General features: G+C 41.4%; 1 protein-coding gene across 2 annotated transcripts in view; it reads right to left on the bottom strand.

Moving 5' to 3' along the window:
- The window catches only part of Slc17a6 (solute carrier family 17 member 6), a 39,792-nt gene extending 19,564 nt beyond the window's left edge, over nt 1-20,228 (bottom strand). Inside the window, exons 1-3 of one of the 2 annotated variants that reach the window (XM_032893536.1) lie at nt 19,228-20,228; nt 16,270-16,522; nt 14,799-14,917 (exon numbers count right to left, since the gene is read on the bottom strand). In XM_032893536.1, the coding sequence (XP_032749427.1) occupies nt 14,799-14,917; nt 16,270-16,522; nt 19,228-19,313 (458 nt within the window). In that variant the 5' untranslated portion in view covers nt 19,314-20,228. Of the gene's footprint in view, nt 1-14,798; nt 14,918-16,269; nt 16,523-17,100; nt 17,153-19,227 lie in introns of those variants that run through there. The other variant, XM_032893537.1, reaches the window with a different exon arrangement.
- Between the last annotated feature and the right edge of the window lie 5,994 nt (nt 20,229-26,222).

Here is a 26,222-nt window from a genome sequence, read left to right on the forward strand (position 1 = left end):
ATAAAACACATCCTCAATGGAAATGCCAGAACCGATCCCTTGCAGAGAAGTATATTTTAGGAACAGATTATTCCCAAGGACCCAACCCAATGTGTTACTAAGTCATACTTTGACCTTTCAGTTCAGTTGGGATTGGGTACATCATAGATGTTCCAGGTTTTCCAGAGATGTATTAAATATCACAGTTAATGACTTGAATTTCTGAAGGGCACGTAATGATTATTAACCTGCTAGTAACATTTAATAAATAAGATCATGAAGGGCTGAAAACGAGCAGCTTCCTTCATGTCAGTCAAAGATTGGGGCAGATAATTTTCTTGAAAAGTCAGCAGCCACATCTGCCTCTTTCTTCCCCACTGGAGATAGTTTGACCCACCTCTCATAGACACAGAATCTCCTCTTTGCTCTAACATGGCTGCTGAGTGGGCGTGTTACATTTGGACTCAGAGATGATATGGTGTGCTAAGATTAAAGGAGGATAAACCATGTTATCTGCTTTGTTCAACACATGTGTCTTCTGGTAGTTATTGTGGGGGTTAATTTGGATTAAATTCACTTTGTAGGAATGGAACTTCTTGCTATGATCTTCTTTCTGCTAGAAAGAGTTTTTAGGATGGTGCTGTCATTAAATAGATGAAAGGGAGTGAAGTTTTACACGTTTCATTAGCTTTGAGTTTCAGTTGCTGAACAACGGGCATTTTGTAGGGATAATTCTCAGCTGTAGAGTGCTGGCTTATGCATGAAATGATCTTTAGATCTTTAGAACTTTACCCAACAGATACCAATGGCATTCTCTCCCTCAACCACAACAGAAAATGCCTGCAGAATTTACCAAATATCACTTAGGGGAACAAAATCAACCCCACAGTGAAATCAGAGATGAACTATTAGTTGGGCATCGACTGCAATCAGAGCTACATATTAAGGTTTATTTGAGGGAAACCATGCTCAGACCTCACAAGCTGTAACTTCACAACCACAAAAGGATGCATCGGTACAGGTGATAGTTGACCCATACTCTACATAAAAATGTGTCCCTTACCCATGTAATTTACTGCAGAGTCCACCTTATGACAATTTATTTGTGAATGCCTCTAAGTTATTAGTTCTCCCAAACATCATTCTAAGCATTACCATTGCTTTGGAGAGTACATTGACCTTAACTGATTAGGAATGAAGTCTATCAAATTTTGCATAAAATTTGAAGTTAAATGAGAATAGGACCTTATTTAATTTTAGACAATTGTACAAATGAGTACCAGCGAAATTAAATTTCGAAGCAGCAGGATTTTTACCCTGTAAGAAAAGCCTTTATGCTTTGTCTTACTACACCACCAGCACTGATAAGCTTTTCTGTTCACAGTTCACCTGGGAACACTGATTTCAAACATGTGCTCAGATAGGGAAGGAAGATTTTCAGAAAACTATTTATACCACTGAGGTTGACCAGTAAGCCAAGCTTTCACAGAATAGCCTTTGAGCCAGTCCTTGGCAATGAGTGCATCAAACATAAAAGAAATTCTAAAAGGAAGGACTAAACCACAAGGGTTCCAAAGTGGAAGTGGTTGCTATATGGACAACCGTACCTAATATATTATATATGTATTATGTGGTGCCTGGCTTAGCAGATGGCATCTGGGAACTGCATGATTTGGCAATATCATCCTACAAACATAGAGCATGTCAGCACAGATGAGGAATGGCTAAATATCTAGTCAACATAATCTAACAGTAGGTAGTCTACCTTTAACTGAAATGTCACTATTGGACACAAGCCTGGACCAGAAAGCAGGGCATTGCTGAAGATGACTGACCATGTAATGCAGGGTATTAAGGAACAAAGAAAAACAGAACAGATGATGAATGAAGAGGCCTGAAGAGTATAGATAGGGCAGAGGCTTACGAAGTGGTCGTCACATCACAAAATGATAGATCTCAGGATGATCATACGGAGGCTTAATTACCTTGTGATGATTAAGGTGAAATGAGCATATAGTTCACTAAAATTGGGGGGCAGGAGATCTATGGCCCAGCAAGTAAAAAATGATGGGATTTACATTCCAAAGAAGGAAATGACCCCACTCACTGATAGTAGGAAAAAGGAATTAAGCCTAGCATGCATATGGTACATAAATGCTTGTAATGTTCTGTCTTTATCACTTCTAAGGCAGGCAAGCTGATAACCTTTTGGCTTCTGTGTTCTGGCCTATCACAAGAATTGAACCTTATACCACTCCCAGCCATAGACCTGAAGGAAATGATGACAGCACACAAAAGTGACACCTGCCAACATGCATTTGTCATAACTACTCAAAATAGCCAAGATTCAGAATTAGTCTACCTGCTCATGAACAAAAGCTACACAAAAGAATATATGGTTTTTACACAGTGGAATATTACTCAGCCAAAAAGAAAATCACCATCATGTCACTTGTAGGAAAATAGATGAAAATGTAAAACATTAAGAGAAAGAAGTAAGGCAGACATGGAGAAGCAAGCAGCCACTCCAGGTTTTCAACTATGTGAAAACAAAAATTTTAAAGATGTGCTGTGGTAGGTGATCAGAAGGAAACTAAGTTTTCAAAAACAACAGGATAATTGCACATTTGAACTCACAGCAATTGTAGCAACATGCACAAGATCTGTGCAAACTCAAGACAGACAAAATTCCAGCTTGGGAGTGGGGTTGGCCATGAATCCTCTCCCTTAACTGAGGAGCTACTAGCATTTGGTAGCTGCTGGAGAAAGAGACTCAGTTTTCTTTAAAGATGTGGCTCCTGTTAGGTTGGTCACATTCCAGTGGAAGGTCACATATACATGGGTGAATGGGCAGCACAAGTTGGATTCAATGGGTTGGAGTGAAGAAAAAATAAAACTCATGAAGCTGGATAGGTGATGGATCTGGGAAGGAGTTGAGGGGGAAGGATAAATGTGATCAAAGTACACTGTACAAAATTCTCAAAGAACTATGAAGAAATAAAAATAAATGTACAGAAGAGTTGATAGCATATAAGAAGAAATTATGAGAAGGAGCCACAGAAAACAGAAAGCAGAGGATAGAAGGCATGGTGAACAGCATCAAAGCACATTGACTGCTTGTATGGAGAGTTATACCAATGGCCATAGCATATATTCAACAACAATTATTTAATAAATCATAAAGGAAATATACTAAAATGACTAAAGTGACTAAAATGAAAAGAACAGCACAGGGCCATGGTGAAGAACAATGGCTTCAACCCAAACCTACATGGCCTGGGTTCGAAAGTCTTCTTTACCATTGTCAACAAGAGATCTAAACCAGCTTGTGCAAATTCCTGTGCCTCATTTGCTGCCTTCAACACAGGAATGTTATCAGGCTCAGTGGTATAGATCCGTGGGTCATTATACACAAAGCACACAGAATAGAAGGGTGCTGAGCACATCCTAAGCACTTAAGGACTGTTAGCTTGCACAAAGCAAGCATGGAATCAGCTTGCTGATGTAGCTTCTAGGGTTGCTCAGAGTGGAAGTCACGTGTCTGCTATACAAAAGTGCATCCACCGATATGAGCCAGTCAGTTACTGAAGAGCATGTGTGAATTAGCTCTCGATGGTCACGTAACCATTGCAATGGCATTAAAAGCTGCTACTAGGGCTGTAGAGAGAGTTCAGAGGGTAAAGGTACTTGGTGTAAGCGTGAGAACCGGACTTTAACTTCTGAGATGCCCATGGTGGAAAAGAGAGGACTGAATTAAGTTATGCTCTTATTTTTTCCCCTATGTGCACCATGGCATACCCCTCTGCAAATAAGCAATCAGGTTTTTTGTTTTGTTTTGTTTTGTTTTTTAAGAAAAGCTGCTACTGCTAACCCTCCTGCACAAATGGGGTAGCCAGTTCACAGGAAGCCTCAACACCTCCCAAGCTAATAAAGGCAGAAAGCTGAGAAAAATGACTTACACTCATTAGGTCTGGCTGTAGAATTCAGATAGCCTAGCACTAAACTCAATTGTGTCATAAGAGCAACAACAATGCACTAATACAAAAATTGCCAGAAGCAAAAGAGAAAGTAGCAAGACCTTTGGAAAATAGCAGCCCTATTGAGAGATAGATGGTAGCGGGTAGTGGGGAGTGAGAATGAGAGAGTAGCTTACCCCCACGCCTAGACCCCCATCCTTGCCACATACACAAGGTGAACCTGTCCCTACAACAATTCTAAGACAGTCTTAAAGTCATTAATAGGGGAAGTAAAGAATTTTGTCAAGCAGGTCTAGATGTCAATAAAGAAATTGCAGCTGTACAGCTAAGTGCGAAAGGAAGTTACAAACCACAGAATGGGTTAGCGCTGTGGACTTCTCTACACCAAGCATAATGATGAATGAAGGGTTGGCTATAGCAGAGTCTGAGTTCCAGACTCAGTGGAAATGTGTGGCCCTGAGACCTGTATTTCTCACAACCCCAGTGATTCTGCTTGCTCTGTCCTAAAATGCACTGGTTTAGCAATATCAGAAATTACTCAAGTTACCACATAAAGCAGGTCACATAGATCTACAATACTGGGCTTTCTTTCTTCTCAGAGGCCAGAAGCAAGGGAAAACAGAAGCACATGATGCAGTGAAAGATGTCATGTTTGTCTGTTTGTGTGTACCCGTGAGTCCCTGTGCATGCAGGTGCATGTTTTCATGGAGGCCAAAGAACAAAGTTGGATGTTTTTTGATGCAGGAGTCATCATGCTTCACGAGACACAAGCAGCCTGGGACTCACCATGTAGGCTGGGCTACAACTAGCATTTTTACATGGGCTCTGAGAATCAAACGTAGGTCTTTCCTGGTGCACACAGCAAGCGTTCTACAGACTGAACTGTCTTCCAAACGCAAAATTAAAATAAAGTAAGAAAGGATCAAGAACCAAATTTTCAGGCTGATTTTGCTGATGCTGCTGGTCAGAATGGCTAAACAGCAAGCCCCTTTTGCTCAAGGCATTTATACAACCTGACATGGTGCCAATTAAGAACGGAGCTGGACCAACACACACCTTAGTGGTAAAGAGCACTTGCTATTTTCCAGAGGACGTGAGCTCAGTACCCAGCATCTATCGTGGTGCTCACAAGCACTGAAACTCCAGTTTCTGGAGATCTGATAGCATTCCTGACCTACGTAGGCATGAGTGTGCACACAACCACACACACACACACACACACACACAAATAAAATGGCAGTGAGACAATTCAAACAGAAACTTCTTTCCTCCAGAGGATGCCCTCGGGTGAGTTGTCATCACTTACATTTCTAGGTCTCACCGTTTCCATCTGTAAAGGTCAGTGTTAAAACTCCGTGAGAGCATCATGAAGATGAAATGAACCATGGGTTCTGGGCCATGCTCGCATCACAGTGAACAGCCATGAACATTGTCATTAGCATGGAAGTGACCTAACCTCAGAGTAGTCGGAGGATTATCTCTCCTCCACCTGTTCTTTCCATAACAGTGTTGCCCCAGTAGATAATGCTATTTTTATGACTGCAAATGCACAGTGGTTTCATGTCATGCCGAAGCTTAAAGTGCATGAAGCAAATGTGGTGGGAATACTATCTCCCATTAAGTAACACTGGATTGATTGAGATCCATTAGTCTCCTTCTCTTAATCTGTGACTCATGGTGTCCCTCAAACATACAGGATGAGAAATAAATAATGGTATTAGAAAATGTGTAACCCTCACCTGTCTTATTCCTTTATTCTTTAATTCTCTCTCTCTCTCTCTCTCTCTCTCTCTCTCTCTCTCTCTCTCACACACACACACACACACACACACACACACACACACACACACACACACTTTGATTTCTAATTGGTTTCCTTTGACAGATGTCCCTAAAATGTTTAAGAATAGCGTTTGTTTGTTTGCTTGTTTATTTTTTGAGACAGGGTTTCTCTGCATAGCCCTAGCCCTCCTGGAACTCTCTCCTTAGCCCAGGCTATCCTCCAACTCAGAGATCTTCCTGCCTCTGCCTCCTGAGTGCGGGGATTAAAGATGTGTGCCGCTGGCCAGCTATGCGCCTTTCTCTCATGAGCAAGGGGAGTGTGAAGATGCTCAGCACAGCCGGCCATGTGAGGAAGGAAGGCAGGAACACAGACAGAGAGTACCAGTCATGTGGTAACTGTGGTAAAGTGTACAGTTGCTGGTCTTTAATCTTATATGCTCCACTGGGTGGGGGGAAGCATAACATTTAGAAAGGTGTTTTGTAAACCACATTCTTTTCCCTTCTTGCCCTCCTACAACCTTCCTATGTAGAAAGAGGTAAACCCCACTGTTAAGTAGCCAGTCACCTCTCTGGAAAGATATTTGGACAAGCACCTTCCTCTGCTTTGCAGAGTTACCGTGCTTTTACTCAGAGATGCTGACTTCCCCTCCCTTGGCTTGCTTTTGGCTAAAAGCTAGACTGTTTTGAAAAGTAAATTTATGTATTATTTTCAAGTGTATGTCCCCACAGGAGACTATGTACATGACATGTGTGCAGGAGCCCTTAGAGGGAAAAAAAAGCTTGTCAGATCTTTTGAAGTTGGAATTATGAGCCATCTTGATTTGCTCAGAGTGGGTGCTGGGAACCAAACCCAGGCACTCTGTGGGCACAGTAAGTGCATCTAACGTCTGAGGCTTCCTGTCCCCTCGCCAGGTTCCTAAAATCTAGATTCTCATTTCTATTTTGTGATATACTGTGAAGACTGAGAAGTCTCTTTCCTTCTTCATTGTTACACTAAGTGTTATAACCACTGAGCATCCTCAGGCTTAGGGACTGATTTGTGGTGCTTATATACTGACTTTCACAATCCTGGTGTTTTCAAATTTCTCCAAGGCATACTTTCAATGTTTTCCCATAGATCCATGTATATAAGAAGATGAAAATAAGGTAGAGAACATTTTAATGAATTTGTGATACCAAAGAGTTCTAAGGTAATTGGACTAACCAATTATATATTTGCAAAATTAATCTGGATTTGTAAAAAATCTGGATTTGTAAAATTAACATGGATTTGTATAAAATATCTTAATTCTACTTTCTGTTTTGCTAGGCAGCCCTTTTTTTAGTAAAGAAATTAATTTAAAGTCATTTTTTTCTGTAAGGGTGAAGAATAAGCAGGCAAATATTCAACTTTATATTGAAAGTATTTTAAGTGAGAAAATGTACCCAAAATAAATATATAAATTTAGTCAATTTTTTGAATTATAAAACTCATTCTCCATAGCATTGTAAAAATATATTTATGTTACTATCATATGTATGTGTATATATGTATATATACATATACATGCATATACATATATACAGATACATATATGTACATATATGTTTATATGCTGGGGTATCTAAGTATAAATAAAAGCTTCCAATAAAGTATACATTTCAACAATGACCTAAAGAACTTTCTTTGCTTAATAATAAGAAATAGTGATATGGATCTAAAGTAGACAGACATTTAATGTTGTTTAATCTTCCTTTTGTGCAGATAGCTTCTTCTAGCACAGGAATCCACACTTGTGTGACTGTGCTCCAGATAAAGCTGAGAAATCAGAGTTGGGGACAAAATAAATTTAAATGTTACAACTAATGTGTAATCTATTATTTCTTCGCTCTAGAAAAGTATTAGAAACATATAGGTGCTCTTAATTTTTCAAAGAACAACATGAGAAGCTATGGCATAAAATGATGGACATTTGCTTATTGAGGTTGTTTTTTAAAAATAATAAATGATATGAAAATGACTTAAATTTGGTTCCTTCATTGTTTCCTTAAGTCAAATAACAAAGACCAAATGAATCTTTTGGATTTTTTTTCAAATGAAGGACTAATTTCTATTGTTTTTCACTTTCATGGTACACATGTGAACACAAATGCACACATGCAACATGCACACACACACACAAACACACACACACACGAGTGCATACTGATGTTCTTTTTTCTTAAAAAAAAAAACATTAATTTTTGAGAATTTCATACCAAGCATTCTGATCATATTCCTCCCCATCCCCCTGACTCCGTCAAGCCCCTCCCCCATGTTCCACTTTCTCTTATTCATGAAATGATCACACGTTCTACAGTCATGTGCAGGACTGGCTTGTGAATAATGTACTTCTAAAGAGAATGGAAACACTGGGATACGCAGACAATACCTACACCATAGATGACCCTCTCGTGATTAACATGCACTGCGGTTGCCAGCAGGGAGATGTAAAATTCTCAGTTATGCCATTTCTGTGATCTCCTGCCCCCAACACCCTGGAGAATTGCCTGCACCCCAGAAATATTTGCCCTGCAGACAGAAGCTGGTGGCTTGTCACCCCTTCAGAGGACATCCGTCTTCTCTAAGTCAATCAACTTGCTGCCATTTGGGCAAGGATTGTCACTTAAAGAGGAGACTCTTGTTCTCACCGCAGGTGTGGGATTAATCCCCTCCTGCAGAGTTTGCAAGAATAGACCGATTCAGACAGTTTTAATCTATTTAATCTAATCAAATCAAGGCCCAGGCACCTCCCTTTGTCACATCTGATGCCTGTACCTCTTATTAAAAAAAAAATTGCACAGGCTGGAGGCAGTCCTCTGGGTCCCTTGGTACATCATTAAGTTGTAAAAATGACTTCATCACTCACGGCAGAGAAATTAGACTGCCCCATTGGTGGCATAAGGCAGCAGGAGAATTATCCTACCAGCTGCCTACCTGACATTTTTGTAAAATCCTTCTTGCTACCCCCACCCAGATCTGCAGTGTACTGGCAGAATATCAATGTAGAAACCAGAGCTGGGAGGGGTGAGGGGTTTGTAGAATTGAGAGGAAAAAAAAAGCCTCAGTCAGCAAAGCTGGAGCGGGTCCTTGGAGACTCCTCCCCCTCCAGCCTATCTTTTCATCATTCATCCTGCGGTAAAGGGTATTTTCTTTTGTTGGAAAAAATAATAAAAGGTTCCATTACCCCAGATACCTAACCTATCGGGCCCACAATGGCAAAGCAGCTAGATGTTTGATAGGCTACTTGGTGAATGGGATAGAAAAGGTAACCTCTGGCCCCCAAAGACTGAATACCTAGAAACCACTTCCACCACCACCACCGAAGATGGTGGTCCCTCCCCTGCAGCAAGCTTTATATTTGGAATATGAAAGGTTTACTGATGCAGAAGAGATTGAAAATATTTCTCACTGAGCGCTAAGAAACTGCATCTGGAGGTGGACATTGCCATGAAAAGGTAAGTAGACATGGCGAAAGAGAGAGACAGATAGGCATACGGTACATTGATATTGACAGATCAATCGTAGATAATAGAAAGACAGAAATGGCCAATGGAAAAGAACAAAGATAGATAGTAGTAGATGCATATGTAGATAGAGACATAGGACACAGTGAGTGTGTGTGTTCGGTGTCAGAACCTTGGAGCTCATTTCCAGAGCTCATTCTGATATATTAATTGAATGTATTAACATACCTTTGTGATTGATTTCTTAGAAGCAGAAAGAATGAACAAATTGCTCAGATCTGGATCTGAGATAACATGAAGCTGTTAATTTGAAAAATGTCATTCTTTTCTTTCTAAAAATCAAAATAACCAAACATTATTTTTTATGATCAGGGAAGCCAAAAAATTTACCTAAAGTATTTTATTTTTATAAAGAAAATGTGCATTAGTAAGGAGTTTTAAAGCATGGATTGGGGTGTTTCGGTTTTAGGTACATATTGCTGTATATTTTACACTAAGAAAATGAATTGAGTTACATTAGTCAGAATCCCAAGGAAGGATTCTTTCTGTTTTGCATACAAATTTCTTGTTGTCATTTTGCAGTCTTCCAGGAGCCCAGACAGACAAAGGCATGAGTGGGGAGGAAAAGAACTAAATGCCTCTTTTCTCCTGGAGAACTTCAACCATCCCTCTGAGTCATTATCAAGCATAAAATCTATCTCTCTGAAGAACAGAATCACACTGCTGCAGATGAGTTTAGAATCCAAGACAACCAAACATACATACATACATACACACACACACACACACACACACACACACAGAGACAGAGAGAGAGAGAGAGAGAGAGAGAGAGAGACAGACAGACAGACAGACAGACAGACAGACAGACAGACAGAGACAGACAGACACAGAAACACAGAGACAGGCAGAAAGAGAGACACAGAGACACAGATTCAGATGCTAGAGACCTATAGAGAGACACAGACAGACACATATAAACACATATACGCACAGACACAGAAACACAAACGCCCCCACACAGTATGTTTCTTCTTCTCAAAAGGAAAAAAAAAGACAAATCTAGTAGTCCCTTGGGTTTGTGATGCCTAATTCATGGATTTATCCTCTGGATTTGAAGCATGACAGATTGGAGTCGTTCATTCAAGGAGCAGATGGTTCAGCCTGCTGCTGTAAGTGAACTTCACAATGGGACACATAGTGGTATGCAGAATATTACACTCCCTGTAGAATTAGCTTGTAGCCCTCCACTACAGGAACCTGAGCTCTAGATGTGGTTCCTTTGCAACCTAGGGAATGCCACTACCTCCCTGACTTTGTATTTCAGGTACTATCTGTCTGTGAGATGGAGAGTTGGGGCAGATGACCTCAGTCTAGCTTTACCAGGGCTCCTATCTAAGGACAAGACTATGCTGCAAATACATATGACATACATATACATACAATCTCTTAGCCAAATGAACATTTTAAAAATTAAAGACTTCCTTTTTTTTTTCTCTAAGAAAACTCAGTTATTAAGACAAGAAGTGCCTGGGGAAAAATGATGTTCTATGGATTGCTCATTATGAACTAGTGGACAGGAAAAGGAAGAAGTGACTGTAGCTTTCAAAGCAGGAGGCCAACCTTGAACTTGAATTTATTCAGGTGTGTTCACCAGGCTAAAGTTCAATCTGAACACACACTAGATCCCCAGAACTCTCTAAATGCTTGGCCAAAACTTCCATTTTAAAAATAGCTATTTTAAAGCTTTCAACTGAGGTTTGTATAATTTTAGTGAACAACAATTTAATTCTAAAAATTCAGTTTGGAAAATTAGTTCTTAAAGCAGAAATATAAGACAGCACATGACCATGAATGTTACTATCACAGTAGAAATAATTCATTTACCATGCTAGAAGTGAATTTTAAGGTAAGATCATGAGCATAAAGTATTTCTTTCAATTTTTAAATTTAGGGTTGTATCAATAACACATGACATAAACCAACAATTACATAGTTCCAGACACTTCCTTATATCCATATGCAGGCTCTATGTGGCTATCAGGAGAGCAAAATGAAGTAGGCACTTTGCTTTCAACAAGAAGGCAAAAGAGGAAAGATTTTTGTGCCCCAAGTTATTAAGTAACATATTCGGGATTTTGAACTCATAAGGTTTTGGTTTGGAGACTAAGACTTCTTGTTTCATTTCTTTAGACAAATATGTATCATGGCCAGGTAGTATTCAAGATGGTAGCAATGTCGTCCTGAAAATCCAAACAAACAAACAAACAAACAAGAAAAGCAGCAGATAAGACTGTTACAACTCACAGGTCTTAGGAAAAGAAGGCATTAGACCAAGAGACAACTAAGATAGTTCTTGTGTTCATGCTGGTTGGTGTAGTAAATTAAGAATTCAGGAGGATAGAAGCAGCTGGGGAACTTGCAACAAATGTTTAAATAATATTGGAACGTATAGTTACATTGTGATACATTGGAAATAAAACCACTACAATTCCTTGGCTTTCTTTAGTTATGTCTTAAAAAAAACAAACAAACAAAAAACAAAAGAAATCCAATTCTGTTCCTGTAATTAAACTCTTGCCACATCCCTTTACAATAGCCCAAATGCAGGGCAAACGCAGGGCTACACTCTACATGTGTGGGTAACTAGATTGCTGGGAGTCTCATGTGTGCTCTGTATTGCTGAAAAGAAAAATAACCTGTTCCAACCTTTTTAATCACTGTTTTTAAGATGTCCTCATCTTAAACATTACAGATTTGGAAAGGAATCCTCTCCAATTCCATCTTAAGCTTCCATGGATGTGACTAGTCTTCTTCCCACAGCGTGTACTGCCTTACTGCCTCGTAAGGAAAAACAAAGGAAGCGGTAAAGGAAGCATTCTAGTAAATTGGGTGTTTTCCCCCTGTCTCCCTCAGCAACATCTCTTAAGGAACAAGAAAGATAAATACTTAGAATTTGATTAATAGAATGACCCCGGAGTCTGGATCCCGACTAAGAGTGAAGCTGTCTTGACTAATCAAGAAAGTGGAGAAACTCCAATGTGCTTTTTATTTCCCATTGAGAAATCAGCAGAGAGCATAGCTAGGATCCTTTCTTCCCCCTAGGAACTGTTTCCACACCTCCTTCCTCCCCAAGAGCACAGGCAAACACAGCGGGTTCCAAAGAGCCTCTTCACAGCAAGACGGAGGAGGGGGGAGGAGAAGTCCCTGGATTCTGCCCCAGGGAAATCTCAGCCTACAAGGATGAGCGCTGTGAATGGACAGGCAAGTCTCTAGGGCAGAGACCTGCCCTGCCCTGCGTGTTCTACTATTTCTGGAAAAAGAAACTAACAGGACATTTTCCTTGTCTCCCAATCAATTCTACGGGAGTCTTAGGTATTCATGTGTAGGAAGCTTTCAGGGACAAAATCTAAGTACATTTTCTAGCACCAGCTGAATATCCAAAACGTGTTAAAAACAAACACATCTGGGTGACTAAATTATTTATAATTTTGATCCTCTTTCCTTAGCATAGTTTTCCCCTCTGTTGAGCAAGAAAGACTTTTTATAAGCAGAAAAGAAAATGTCCACATACTTTGACCCACTTTTCACAGGAAGCTCATATGTGTTTAGACGATTTTTTAATATTCTAAAAGTGAAGCAAAGGGATCTAAACTCTGAGACCTGTGGTGTGTCTCTCGAAATCGTATTTTCTCGTTACTTTAATCCATTTATCAAATTTCTCAGTCTGGTAGAAGTTACAATGTCATGTTTGGAGGTATCGATCCTCTTACTTTTGGAAATATGTTTAAAGGTAAAAAGGTTGGGTGCAAATTAGAATTCTAAAACGTTGAAGATGTTCCTTTGAAGAAAACAACCCAGCTACCTAGTCAGGCGCTCATCCTTGTTCAATGGGACACCAAAAATCGAGATAAGCTTTAAAAAAAAAATCAGGAAAATCTGGGGTGTTTTGACTCCCCGCTGTCACAAAGAGGTAAGACTGCAGTCCTTGGCTTTCCTTTCCTGGCAGGAGCCCTGTTAGCAGTTTAACTCTTGGCACGCAGTCCTCAGCCATCATAACCCTTAAAGGCAAGACTATCCTGATTATGAATGACATCGAGTTGTGATTTTCGATATCATTTGGAATTATTTGCTGGTGAATCCTCTGTTGATTTTCCCCTCCTTTAAAAATACTCTATATATGTGTATTTAAAGCATCCTTTGGGAAAAAGCAATAATTTTCGGGACGAAAACAAAGAAGTCGTTTATTAGAGATTCGAAGACCAAGAATATGGCTGTGTGTTCTTAATCACTAAGTGTCATCATCGATGTTCATGTTTTTATCACTTCCATATAAACTGGCTTTTATTTTACGGAAGCAAGCCACCTGCTGGGCCCGAGGGCTTGGTGCCCTTACCCCTTGGTGTAGATAGTATGAAAAAAATATCCTAAGCTCTCTACCGCACTTCCTTTCACATTTTGATCAGCCGCCCTGAAATCTCCCATCTTAGATCTAAACGCCCAAGATAAAATTCAAAGAATTCTCCTGGAGGCCTGGAGGGAGAGCCGTCAGCCTCCCCCTGCAGAACCGGAGGATAGGCCAAGGAATGGAGCCTGAGGATGCAGGTGAGTGCTAAAAACAGAGGAAACCCGGCCTCGGAGCTGACCTGATGGAGCGGGTCGCCCTCGAGCCTCAAAAAACAGTTGCTGGCCTAACGGAGGAGGGGAGGGGTTACTCGTCAGAGGTCTGAAGAAAGGCCTCACGTCTTTATTTGGGATCTGTTAGCCGTGGGGTCAGGAGGGATGGATGATCAGCCTCGTTCAGACTCAGAGATAGAATTAGCTTTACTGTTTTTATTTTTCATTAAAATGCACTCAAAGAAGCAAACACAAATGTCTCTTGTTCTCAGGTAGTCATGCCCTTCTCCTTGGTATCGCCACCCACTGTTTTTATGCTTGGGGTGTCTCTGTACAAGAACCTTGGGGGAGGGGTATCCCTAGAAAACTGCGGCTTCAAAGTAGGCTCCATCCATTGCTGCAGGACTGGTGGTCAGAGGCCAAGGGACGCAGCTGAGCCTCTCGGCTCACCCCCGCCCCCAAAGCACAGAGCTCATTAACAGGTGGAATAGCACCCGGAGAGCCCTAGATCCCGCCTGCGTCCATAGAAACAAATCCTTCAGGCTCACAACACCATCTGGGCTAGCTCAGGGGTTAGCCTTTGCTGCGCCGTTTCGTGGGTCCGCACCACCGGACGTCTATCCGGGCACTCTCTTTCCGAGTTGTGCGTCTTATAGCTGCCCCATCTTCGCAGTATCCAACACAGACACAAACACTCCCCTGCAACCTCCCCGCCCTACTCGAAGGCCGCCTCTCTAACAAGCTTGATTAGAATGGCCTAACGTAGCAGACTCCTTTGTGCAAATCTTGGAGCGCTAGAGCCCTTTCTGCTACAGAAGGCACTGCGGGAAGGTGTGCGGCCTGGAAGGCGTGTCCAGCTACAAGGAAACGCCCTCAGGGAGTTTCCAAATTCCCCAGGGCGGTCTAGATCCCCCGCACAAACAAGAACCGGGAGACCCAACCACACTGGTTGATTACCGGTTAGCAGCCAGTCGCGATGCGATGTATCCGCCCGGAATCTGCGTGATGATATAGCCCCAGAAGAACGACCCGTGAATCATCCCCACAGTCTCAGGGTCCCAGTTAAATTTGGCTTTCTATAAGAATAGAGGGAAAACATGAAGAAACAACCTGTCAGGGGTTAGGTATGACACAGTCAATGCACACAATTCACTTTCAGAGGGCCGGTGTGCCACGGACCTTTAAACACGCAGAACATTTTTTTGCATTACTGAAGCCAGGGCCTTAGTTTTCGTTTCATAACAATTGCTTCTGACAAGAGGGACTCTTTAAAAAGGGGTTGTAGTTCACAATGAAGTATGGGTTCCCAGGCTTCCGTGTCCGTGAACCTGGGATGGCCTCACTTGGTGGAGAAATTTTAGAAGCCCGGATTAAGAATTCGGACTCGCAAAAAAGAATATTGGTTAAGGTGCCTTTAACTGTTGGAGGCGTTAGAAAAGGGTGTCTTCCTTAAATATGAATGGGTAAAACAAAAATGTTTAGGGACAGTCTCCCACTAGTTTGGAGAAATTATATGGCGGGGGCAGGGCGCAAAGCTTAAGGTTCTGTTTCGGAGCTGTATAAATGTCAAGCCCTGGCTGCCGAGACCACACTGGGCCATACCGGGTTTGCCTCTCAAGAAACGGGAGCCCAAAATGTGCAAGTTACTGTAAAATACCAAGGTTTTGTCTTGGCCAGAAAACTGGGGCTGCGATTTTTCTCTCTTGCAATGAAAATTTCCTGGGTATCCTGGGCTCCAGAAGGCTAGGGAAAATCAGTGCGGTTCTCCAGAGTGTTCCCAAATTCTGCGACCAAATCAAGCAGCTCTATTACATTCCCGGAAAGACTGTTACGTCCTTCAACTCACCTTCGCCCACGGAGGCATCACTGCGGAAGACACTCTGTAAAGTTACCGCGGCGTGCACTCTAGTGAAGGCGGACTCCCCTATCCCGCAGCCTGAGTCCTATGACTTTCCAAAGGTCTTAGTCAAACCAATATATACACACTGATTTAATTGCGAGGCTTTCTGATTGTTTGTTTGCTTGCTTGCTTGCTTGCTTGCTTGCTTGCTTGCTTGCTTGCTTGTTCTGATAACTAAACACGTTTTTAGGGGTGCTGATTGGGGCAGGAGAATCTGGAGGAATCCGGGGAGAGCGTATAATGTTATGCCTTCCCACTAAAAGGAAAATGTTTCTTTTTAGATTTAGCAGACTTTGCTAGCTCCCAGCTGTCATTCTTTACTCAAGTCTAGGGAGCCACAAACTGTTTTCTGCCTTACAAACCAGGGAAGAAAGGCCTGGATCAGAGCGGGAAAGGGGTGACAGGACTGGGGAAAGCTTACACAGCAAGCAAGCCTTCCTCTTTCGGTGGGGGAACTGAGCTTAGACAGGTGAGTGGCTGCGAGTTAGTCTGAGTTGGGAGTTCCCTTTAGAGCTGGTCAATGCCCACCTCCTTGATAACTTTGCCTCCCCGGTGGATGGTGCTGTTGTTGACCATGTCCACAATGGCCACACCCAGGTTACAGCGAATACCAAAGGAGATGCAGAAGCCGAGGCCGCTCATGATGGCTATGATGTAGCGGCGCGGCAGGCCGAAGCACGTGCAGTCGCACAGCGGAGCCTTCTTCTCAGGCACCTCCAGGGGCTTGCCGTCCTCTGTCAGCTCGATGGTCTCTCGGTTGTCCTGCTTCTTCTCCAGCACCCTGCGTCATATTAAGGAGAAAGGACGCCAGTGGTTAGGCACCCCCAAACCACCCCGTAGTGTAGGCAACAAAGATGCCCTAAGCCGGGCATTTGGTTTCCCCAACCCTTAGGCCCTGTGGAGTTGGGCTCTGACCTTGTTCATTCATTCTGAAGAGTTAAGAGTGCGAGCAATATAGAACGTAGGGCCTCTTGTATTGTGCGAAATTCTATACCCTTCTCCCTTGGTAGCAGCGACTTCCCCTTATTACGCTCGGGCCTAACTCAGTGAACCTCCGTCCTGTCACTTTTATATGTCTCAATTTACATACAGGTCCACTGGACCTAACTTTTAGGGTCATTAGGATGCGAGGGAAAGTGTTGGGAGAGGAATTCCTTCTGCGGGATGCCATCCTGATTCCATGGTGCTGTACTCTAAGTTACTGAGGGTCCTTTGCTGCACCTCAATCTATCAAGGGCTTAAGGAGGACCTCACAGGATCAGAGGCAACTCTTTGGAGCTGCAGCTGCTTGGAGATCACAGTCTCGATCCTTCCCCTCTCTTGACCCTAGTGTACAAAATGCACAATGTTTTTCCTTACCCAGCCAAACACTTCCCAATCTTCTATCTACTATATTGGGGTGTCATCTCAACACTCCCTCCCCCCATCCCTCTCTCTCTCTCTCTTTCCCTTCCTCCGTCCCTCCCTCTCTCCCTCCCTCCCCCCACAGCTCCCTCTTCCCTCTTCCTCTCCCTCTCTCAATCCTTCCTCTCTTTACTCCTGTTAGAAACAAAGGCATATGGCTGACACCTCAGCTTCCTTCCTACAACATGAATAATTAATCATTCACAATCTTGCGTCATTACTATCTCACTTATAGCACACTAAAAAATATCGCTGGCCCGGCTCCAGACCCAGAAAATGAGATTCCCGGATCTACCAAGGGGCACTCACAGGGCAGTCTGTATCTCTAAGAGGAAGATTACATTTTTAAAATCATAAGATTTGACTCATCTCAATCAATTCCCTTTAGGCTCTCATCCTTGAGGGAGTAGGGAAGGAAGAGACTTGGAATGATAGAATGGACTTGATAAATGGTGGTGCTGCTCTCACACTAGCACATCCATAAAATGTCTATTTTTATAAAAGAATAGGGTAGAAAGTATTAGTTATCTTTCAACAAGACTGGTATTTTTGATATTTAAATAGTGTCTTCATTTACAATAGACATTTTCTCAATGCATCTTGTAGTTACTATTAATCGTGCACATGCCATTAAATAGCACACTATTGCTTACTCTCTCTCTCTCTCTCTCTCACACACACACACACACACACACACACACACACACACACACACACACGGGGGGGGTACGTGAAGCCTATGGAATTTTAACATCAATTCAAGGCATGTACAGCAAGGAATATGGCTGCCAAGAAACTTGAATCTATCTTCCAAATTCTCTCAAATTCTACTGCAGATTAGGTCATTAAAGTGTTGATATGCTATGTGTATGTTTATCACAGATATACAACCCAACTACTAGGAACATGCAGTGATTTTCTTTTTCTTGCAAGAAAGAGATTTAACCAATTTGATCCTTTTCGCCTTGACTTTATATACCTGAATTTGCAAAGTTAAACTGTGCACCTGAGTTCCCTACCCCACAGCAGCCTCCAAGCAGCTGCAAGTCTGCAGACTGCTTGCTGCGGCACCCTTTGCCGCAGAGGTGCGTGATGGTGTCCACTGAAGCCCACCAGAACCAATCACCTTGGACAAAAGAGATGATATACATTGGCCATCTTGTTTACACTCTCATAGATAGCCAAGGCTTCAGTTTCCAAATGTGAAAATGAATTCTTTTCCAAAATTCATCTTCCTACTGTGTTTGCTGTCTGATTGATTTTGCATGTATCATTGACAAAAATAGTATTAATAAAAGATATAATACATCTGTCAGGACATGACCTCATGCAAAGTACAGTATGCTTAGTGTAGTAATTACAAGAAGGATAGCATTTAAATTTTTTCTGTTGCTTTCAAATAATTTTGTAGTTTACTATTCTGGCTCTTAAAACACTGACATTTCCCACACAAGAATCAGGCTCCTAAAAAATAGCAAACAGATAAAAATACATACACAATGTTTTAGATTCAACAGAGAAGCATCAACAATCAATTATTGATATATTTTGATCCTGTCTCATTCAATACAGAATTCCCCATTAGAGAGTTCTTCACTACGTTTTTGCAGCTGAGGTCTAGATTTCTTTTCTGTCATTAGTCTTTGGAATTTATTTTAAAAGGGTTTTGGCTTTTGTTATTCACTCATTTGGATCAAAGGAATTTTATTTGGGGAATTTATAAGGGAAAAAAAGAAATAGGCTTTCTGAACAGGTGCTGAAGGAACATTTTGGAATGGCAAAGCAAGATTAAGAGATAGATCGGAACACATGAGAATCCCCAGGTAATGAAACAAAATCACACACACACACACACACACACACACACACACACACACACACACACACACACAGCAGACAGGTTCGTTAATGCCACATTCCTGCATTCATAAGCAGGTTTCCAGTGGAACCCAGCTTCAGGAATGAACAACAAAAGACTTTTCCACCATGTTACAATCTTTCTAAGTAATCAAGCTTTACAGAAATGGCTTTGCAGATTCTGTCATGGTGAGCCCAGGTAAGCATGGGGCTGCTTTTTCTTACCTGTAGATCTGTCCGAGGGATTTTCCAGCAAAATTCTTTATCCCCTCTTTCCCCGGGGCCAAAATCCTTTGTTTTACCGACTCCATCCTTGTAAAGACTGGTGTCCAGCCTTACCAGATTTAAATTGTGATGGCTATGAAAGGCGAGTTCTGCGCATAGTCTTAATAGGTTAAGGTAGAACGTTTTCTTCTCAGCAGAGATGAGCTTTTCAGCAAGGCTGTGAGTTGGAGAGGGGAGGGAGAGCGAGAAAGAGAGTACAACAGAATAGCTGCATGCAGCCCACGGGTTTCCTAATAGGAGAATTGGTACACACAGTCACAAAGTCTCATTGGAAGGGGAGGATCCGGTGGCCGAGGGCGCGCGCAGTGCCGTGGTATTTGGGCGGGTGCTGATGAGTCCCTGTTCTGGAAGTCACCTCACCGAAAAACAACGTAAATTCCCGGTTTTGAAGTCTTAACGCAACCAAATCCGCTGTCTTTTAATCAGATTGACCAAAAACGTCATCGAATCCTTGTGTAAGGGAAAAAAGCAAAAGAACCTTACTGTCTAAAATGGTGACTTTGCTGATCAGAGCTCATAGCTCTCAGAACCCTTGGGAGCTTCCCAGGCATCAGGTGAGCGGCTGCTGTTAGCTTCCTGCCTTAACATGGTCTCCTCCCATCGCGCCGGCGTAATTGTGCTCTGCGGTAGAGTGGCAGAGTGGAATTAAGACTGAGAATGTTAGCTGCTTTTTTGCGAACGTGAGTGAATAACAGACACACAGCTGTGGTTTAGGCAGCGTCAGGGGAGACCTTCCATAAAACCTGACCGCTCCCGTCCGTGCGCCCGTCGCAGCTTAGCATTTCAGCACCACGGACAGAGGAAGCTTGGGGAACCTTGGACGCTGCTCTTGGCTCACCAGCTTGCCAACTTCCTAGGGGAGCTGGGCGGATCGCCCTGACCAAGGGCCTTTCTAGGGCTCTTCAGGAACGGATGCTATGGAAACCAAGTGGGGAGATGTCATCGTCTGCAGAGTTCTCAGGAGGAAAGCTGCATTTGGCTCTGCAAGGGAGGAGGGCTTTATTAAACATTGACAAGTTACTCTGCTTGGCCACCCGTTGCCCAGCATATGCATACCAGCTCTGACAGCATGGCGAGGAAGCAACACTGCAGAAGCTTCTACCTTAGGTGTGTGGTATCCAGGTAAACACCTGGTCCCTGATATAAAGCATATGTTTGTGGGTTGCATATTAATACTGCTTGCGTGTTTGATTTAACCCCTAAGATGAACAAGAAAGGATACAGAAAGAGAAATGGAAGGAGACAAAAAAGAAGTGGGAAGGGGAAGGAGGAGAGACAGAGAGAAAATGACAGCTGTAATATTAGTGCAGTCCTCCAAATAAAGGGCAGGCAGTCTGATAAGAATTCTTTGGAATTCTAAGCTTCTTTAATTAACTAACACACACGAATACTGAATTGTTTCTAATTACAGGTAAAATTTGTACGTATACCTACACTTGTTAGAAAATAGTAATTGATAATGTTTTAAAAATGTACTTCGGTATGTTTACACTCCATTTAAATCTTATTTTCCCCCTTTATGACACCTTTTCCCAAGAGGGAGGCTGTTCTTGTTGCCCGTTTGTTCTGAGAGATGGTCGCACGAGGTTTTCCATCTTGGTTGTGTATAAAATCGGTGGACTTATTCCATCAAGCAAAATAATTAAACTGCGCTGAATTAATGTGAATTCTTAATGCCCTTCACATGGACCACAACCCTCTTAGATGCAGTCCAGGCAAGTGCTTATGAAACAGAGTGGCCTTGAGCTACATCCCCAAGGTTAAACCTTGGATGCTAGCTAAACCGACAGGGGGAGTGGGTTTTACAGAGGGACTATTAGATTACATCCCAGGCTTATGGTACAAGCAGAATCAAATAAGAAGGTTCTCTGGCTATTTCAAATGATATGTGGGAAAAATATTCCTAAAATAGAAAGATGAAGAAAATCACAAATAGCTAAAATCCTTTTGCAATTGTTTAATCCAGTTCCTATAAAATTATATTTCATTAGGAAATATGGTTAAGCACAAATACCAGGAGTATATTTTTGTTATTTTAGGACATATGCATTTTGTGAATAATACACACACACACACACACACACACACACACACACACAAACACACACAAAACCAGGAAACCATCTTCAAAAATATCACTAGAAAACAAGAAAATTGTGTGTGCTTCCATAGGAGATAGGGTATGAAGGAAAAAAGAACTCTTATCAAATTGTTTCATCACAAACAAAATTTCAATGCCCTTAAGACTTGTTTCACAAGGACATTTTTAAAAATACAGGGTTCACAAATTTTTAGCTACTCAAATCTCTGAAGTGAATTCACTTAGAAATACCAATGATTCTTCCATTGTGGATGTTTCGGTAAGAATGGAAATTACATTCAATATCTGAGTTTGAGATGATGATGATGGTGGTGATGATGCAAAAATGATTCTACAAAGCATTTCTTTGTGAGTCCCATCCCAGTTGACTAGAAGTCAAAACCACCCAAAACCAAGATGGCTGCATCATTCATCTACATCCCATGCCATGGTACTCTGGCACAAAGATGCTGCTTTTAGAATGAATAACTGCATTCATCTGCATGGAGAAATGCTATCTAGTGTCCCTCCCTTTCCCAGTAACAGTCTGAGTGTCTGAATAGAAACAAGAGCTAATATTGATTTACTCACTCTAAAAATATTTGTTGAGGGCTGAGAATTGTACTAGGTCTGGAAACAATCCCTTGAAAGAGCTCACAAGTCACATGGTAGATACACATAGATATCAGTAGAAAGAATTACAGACGAAAGTAGATGTGATAAGAAGCCCCGTCTCTGTGTAAAAGTGTGCAGCATGCATTTCAAGAGGTAATTTAATATTTTAAAAGAAATTTAAGCTCAGGATATAATGACAGTCCAGCAGACTGGGAGGGGGTGGGTTGTACAAAGAGAGCTTGTGATACGTGGAGAACATTCCCATCAGTGTCATGATAAAGCATAGCCATGAATAAGAGCACAGAAAATTATGAGAATTGCTACTCAGCCCCCAGAGACTCAGTGGTTCACAAGGCTCTGACTCTCTGAGTAGCTGGTCTCACCATACATAGTACACCCATTTAATCAACCCAACAGATTTTCTTCAGCCTTCTTTATTTGATCCAAAATCTCAAACACAGACCACAAACTCCTTGGACCCTAGCAAATTCATTAGATTTATATTTAGGTAAATATATGATAATAATTATAAATAGGACTTAGACATAGTTATTAAAGCTTTGACTTCTATGGGGAAATCTCTTTTTTTTTTTTAAATAAATAGTTTATCTAATTTCATCCATCTTCTCTCTTTCACCATTAGACAGCTTTCCCTCCGAAAGCACGACCCCTTTTCATAACAGGGTTTCATTCATATAACTCATGTGCATAACAGATTGCAGCTTATGAATGATTCACACTCAGGTGACCTCATTCATCCCTGGCAGTTCTCTGAACAGAGGCTATCTTATTTCCATTGTCTAGAGAAGAATGAGGTCTACAGATTGCAGTAAACTTTGTACCTGTAATGAGGATGAGGAGGAAGAATGGGTTGGAGTACTTTTCCAAAGACAGAGATCCTATTAAAATAGAAAATAAATTAAGAGGTCCAGGCAGAGCCCCAGGAGAGGCAATCTTACCAAGTTTCCAGGATACATTTTGTCCTAGATCACACTTTGAACACTAGCTTCTTAGAGGATGCAGCCAGCAACTGGTTTGGGGTTGCTCAGATTGTATTATTGACATAAGAAGTTCAATGACTTTACGTGAATAAATTTCCATTTCCTCACAGGTACAAAGAAAGCTTTGTAGTAGGCTATTTCTAACATGTCTTCTGTTTGAAAAACCATACAGCTTCTGTTTGTCATTGATGGGAATCGGTTCATTTTATTTCCTTCAGTACTAAGGTGTTTTCAATATTTAAGCTTAATGTTAATAGAATAGGGAGGACATAGCAAAAAAAAAAAGTTGGCAAAAGCAGACCTACTGCTTTCTTTATGATCTTTATGACTAGATAGGCATTTTATATGTAATTGCTCAAATAACCATATGCATGGATACCTTGATATTTACATAAGGGTTTACCCACAGCAATGAGGCCAGTTTATATTTGTTTATGTGAGGAAATACTTGGAAGGATTATTTAAATGTCTTGCAAATGTTGCCCTCTGGTGGAAGGTTTAAAAAGAATCTTAACCCTTAATTATGTAACTTAAGCTACTGGTTTTTGTGTTTATGTTTTTTCTTTCTTACCCTTTTTTTTTTTTTTTTTGTTGGTATCAGTTAAAATAAAATTTATACCTAAAAGTATAAAGTCTCTGTGGGCAATGTATATACAATTGTCAAAGTGATTACTAAATTTCTGTTATAGACTCCTAATAGCTTGAGAATCTCACTGAAGAAACTTCACTATGCTGAGGGTTAGAAATGCCAGCTAACCATACAGGTGTGTTGTTTCAAACTTGACTCCACAGTAGAATAAATTATGGTTCTCTTGTAAGATGAGTTTCTTTTTATACCGTTATGTACACATTTCTGTGGGTGTGTGTCTGACTGTGTGCCTGCTCCTCCCATCGGCCCCGTGTGTGTGTGTGTGTGTGTGTGTGTGTGTGTGTGTGTGTGTGTGTGTGTGTGTGTGTGTGTGTGTGACTGTCTGCTCTGTCTCTTTCTCTCAGTGTGTGTCTGACTGCTCTCTCTCTCTCTCTCTCTCTCTCTCTCTCTGTGTGTGTGTGTGTGTGTGTGTGTGTGTATGATAGGTAGCATACTGAAAGTAATATATACATTTTTCCTAGGGGGTTTTGCTATCACAAGTCAAAATTATCAATTCTTTAATCATCTGAAATAATCTGAAATAGAACATTTCATTTGTTGTAGACTTTTGGCCCTTCTTTGGCTTCACCCTTTGCTGGGTCATGGTAAACTCTGAGTTCAGTGAGATCAGCAGAAAGTGCATATTCTCAAAGAGAAAAACATATTCCAATGCTTTCTACTAGATAGTATGGCTTTATTTACTTCTGGATGCTTAAGTAAATGTTCACTGTAATAACCCCACACATCTTTCAGGTTTAGGCCAAGTAAGCTCCAGGATTCATCTTGACACTGTTCTTATCAAGGGTTTTTAAGTGGACAGTTTTTAGTTAAGCTTTATTTGATTTTACTTTACGGTGTTATCCTCAGAGACTTTTCAAATAAATTACCATTACACAATGTTTTTGAGTGACAGATATAAAAGAAATAATTCATTTTGAGTTCCATGTAAAGAACAAAACTATGTTGCTGTGATTTATGGCCTAATATAAAGTCTCTTCTGATTTCTCTGTCATGACTGCTCTCTCTCTCTCTCTCTCTCTCTCTCTCTCTCTCTCTCTCTCTCTTCTGTAAGCAGGGCGTGGTAAGTAAGAATACATTCTTGGGGCTGGAAAGGATGTCTCAGTAGAGTCCATGCTGCTCTGTAAAGGGCCAGAGTTCAGAGTTCAGCTCCCAGCACGTACGCTAGGCATCCCACAGCCATCCACCTAGGGATCTGACATCACCTTCTGACCTCTACAGGAGTCCACATGCACATGCATATATACACACAGGCAAAAACACATATACATAATTAAAAATAAATTTTTAAAGATTATACATTCTTGCCAAGCTATATATTTTAAGCATGAAAACATACATACGTAATCACATATAAAACATATCTTTCAGTATGTACCCAATCTGTATTATGATTAACAAGAATTAGAAATCTCATTTCTGTGTTTTCCTTCTGTACTCCAGAGAAAATCTACTTTCTCCAGAAGAGCCCGTGTTTTAGAGCGAACAGAAACCACTGCCAGAAACAACACAGAGAACAACTGTGCTCCAGACCGGGAAAGGGCTTTCGGGTTTGAATTCCCCAGTCAGTCATGTTCTCTACCCAGAGTTGGTGACACATTCCAAAAGAAGTTTGAAGTCCTGGGCTGGCCTCTTTGAAATCCTAAAAAAGTGTCTCCTTAAAGGAAAATTTATGCTCTGCTCACATAAGCATTGATTTGTGAAAAATAAGAGCTAAAAGGTGGTATACGCTGTATAAATATAAAATAAACACATTCCCACTATTAAAGAACTCACGGCAGAGGTAGTCACGGCTTGTGATCTTTCCTTCCCCTTCCTTCCTTCCTTCCCTTCCTTCCCCTTCCTTCCTTCCTTCCTTCCTTCCCTTCCTTCCCTTCCTTCCTCCCCCCTCCCCCTCCTTCCCTTCCTTCCCTTCCCTTCCTTCCCTTCCCTTCCTTTCCTTTTCTCCTTCCTTCTTCCCCCCTCTTTCTTTCTCTTTCATGCTTTCTTTTCTTTTGAGAAAGGGTCTCGTTATGCAGCCTTTGCTGGTCAGAAATTCACTATGTAGGTCAGGCTAGATTTGAACTCACAGAAATCCACCTGCCTCTGTTTGCTGAGTTCTGGGATTAGAGGTGTGTGCTTGGTGCTTATGGTGTTTCACAGATTCACATACAGAATGAATTACACACAACAAAAAATGTGCTGGGGTTTGACCATGTTTTTTTCCTCTCTCTGGACTCTATAATGATTTTGTTCTTTTTCTGTCCTGGGTTATTGTGTCCTTTTCCTCTCTACTATGCATTAACCTCACACACTGACAGGCACTATTTTCTCTGAAAGAAGTTATCCAACATTACCGAACGCTCCCACTGATCAGTCGACACCTAGAGTTTTTAGTTTCATTCTCCCTTCTGCACTATTTTTACTACAGCAACTGACTACAGAGTGGGCAACTGATGCACCTAGAACTTAACCCTACACCCATGTCACTGTAGTGAAGCACTGTGGAAAGCACGGCAGAGGAAGGGTAAGAGTCAGAGGACCAAGAAGTCCTCTGTGAGTCAGTGTCTTCCACATGTAAGCGAAGCTGCATCTACGAAGTCTTCCAATATGG

This window comes from Rattus rattus, chromosome 2 (genome assembly GCF_011064425.1).
Source record: "Rattus rattus isolate New Zealand chromosome 2, Rrattus_CSIRO_v1, whole genome shotgun sequence".
Classification (NCBI taxonomy): Eukaryota; Metazoa; Chordata; class Mammalia; order Rodentia; family Muridae; genus Rattus; species Rattus rattus.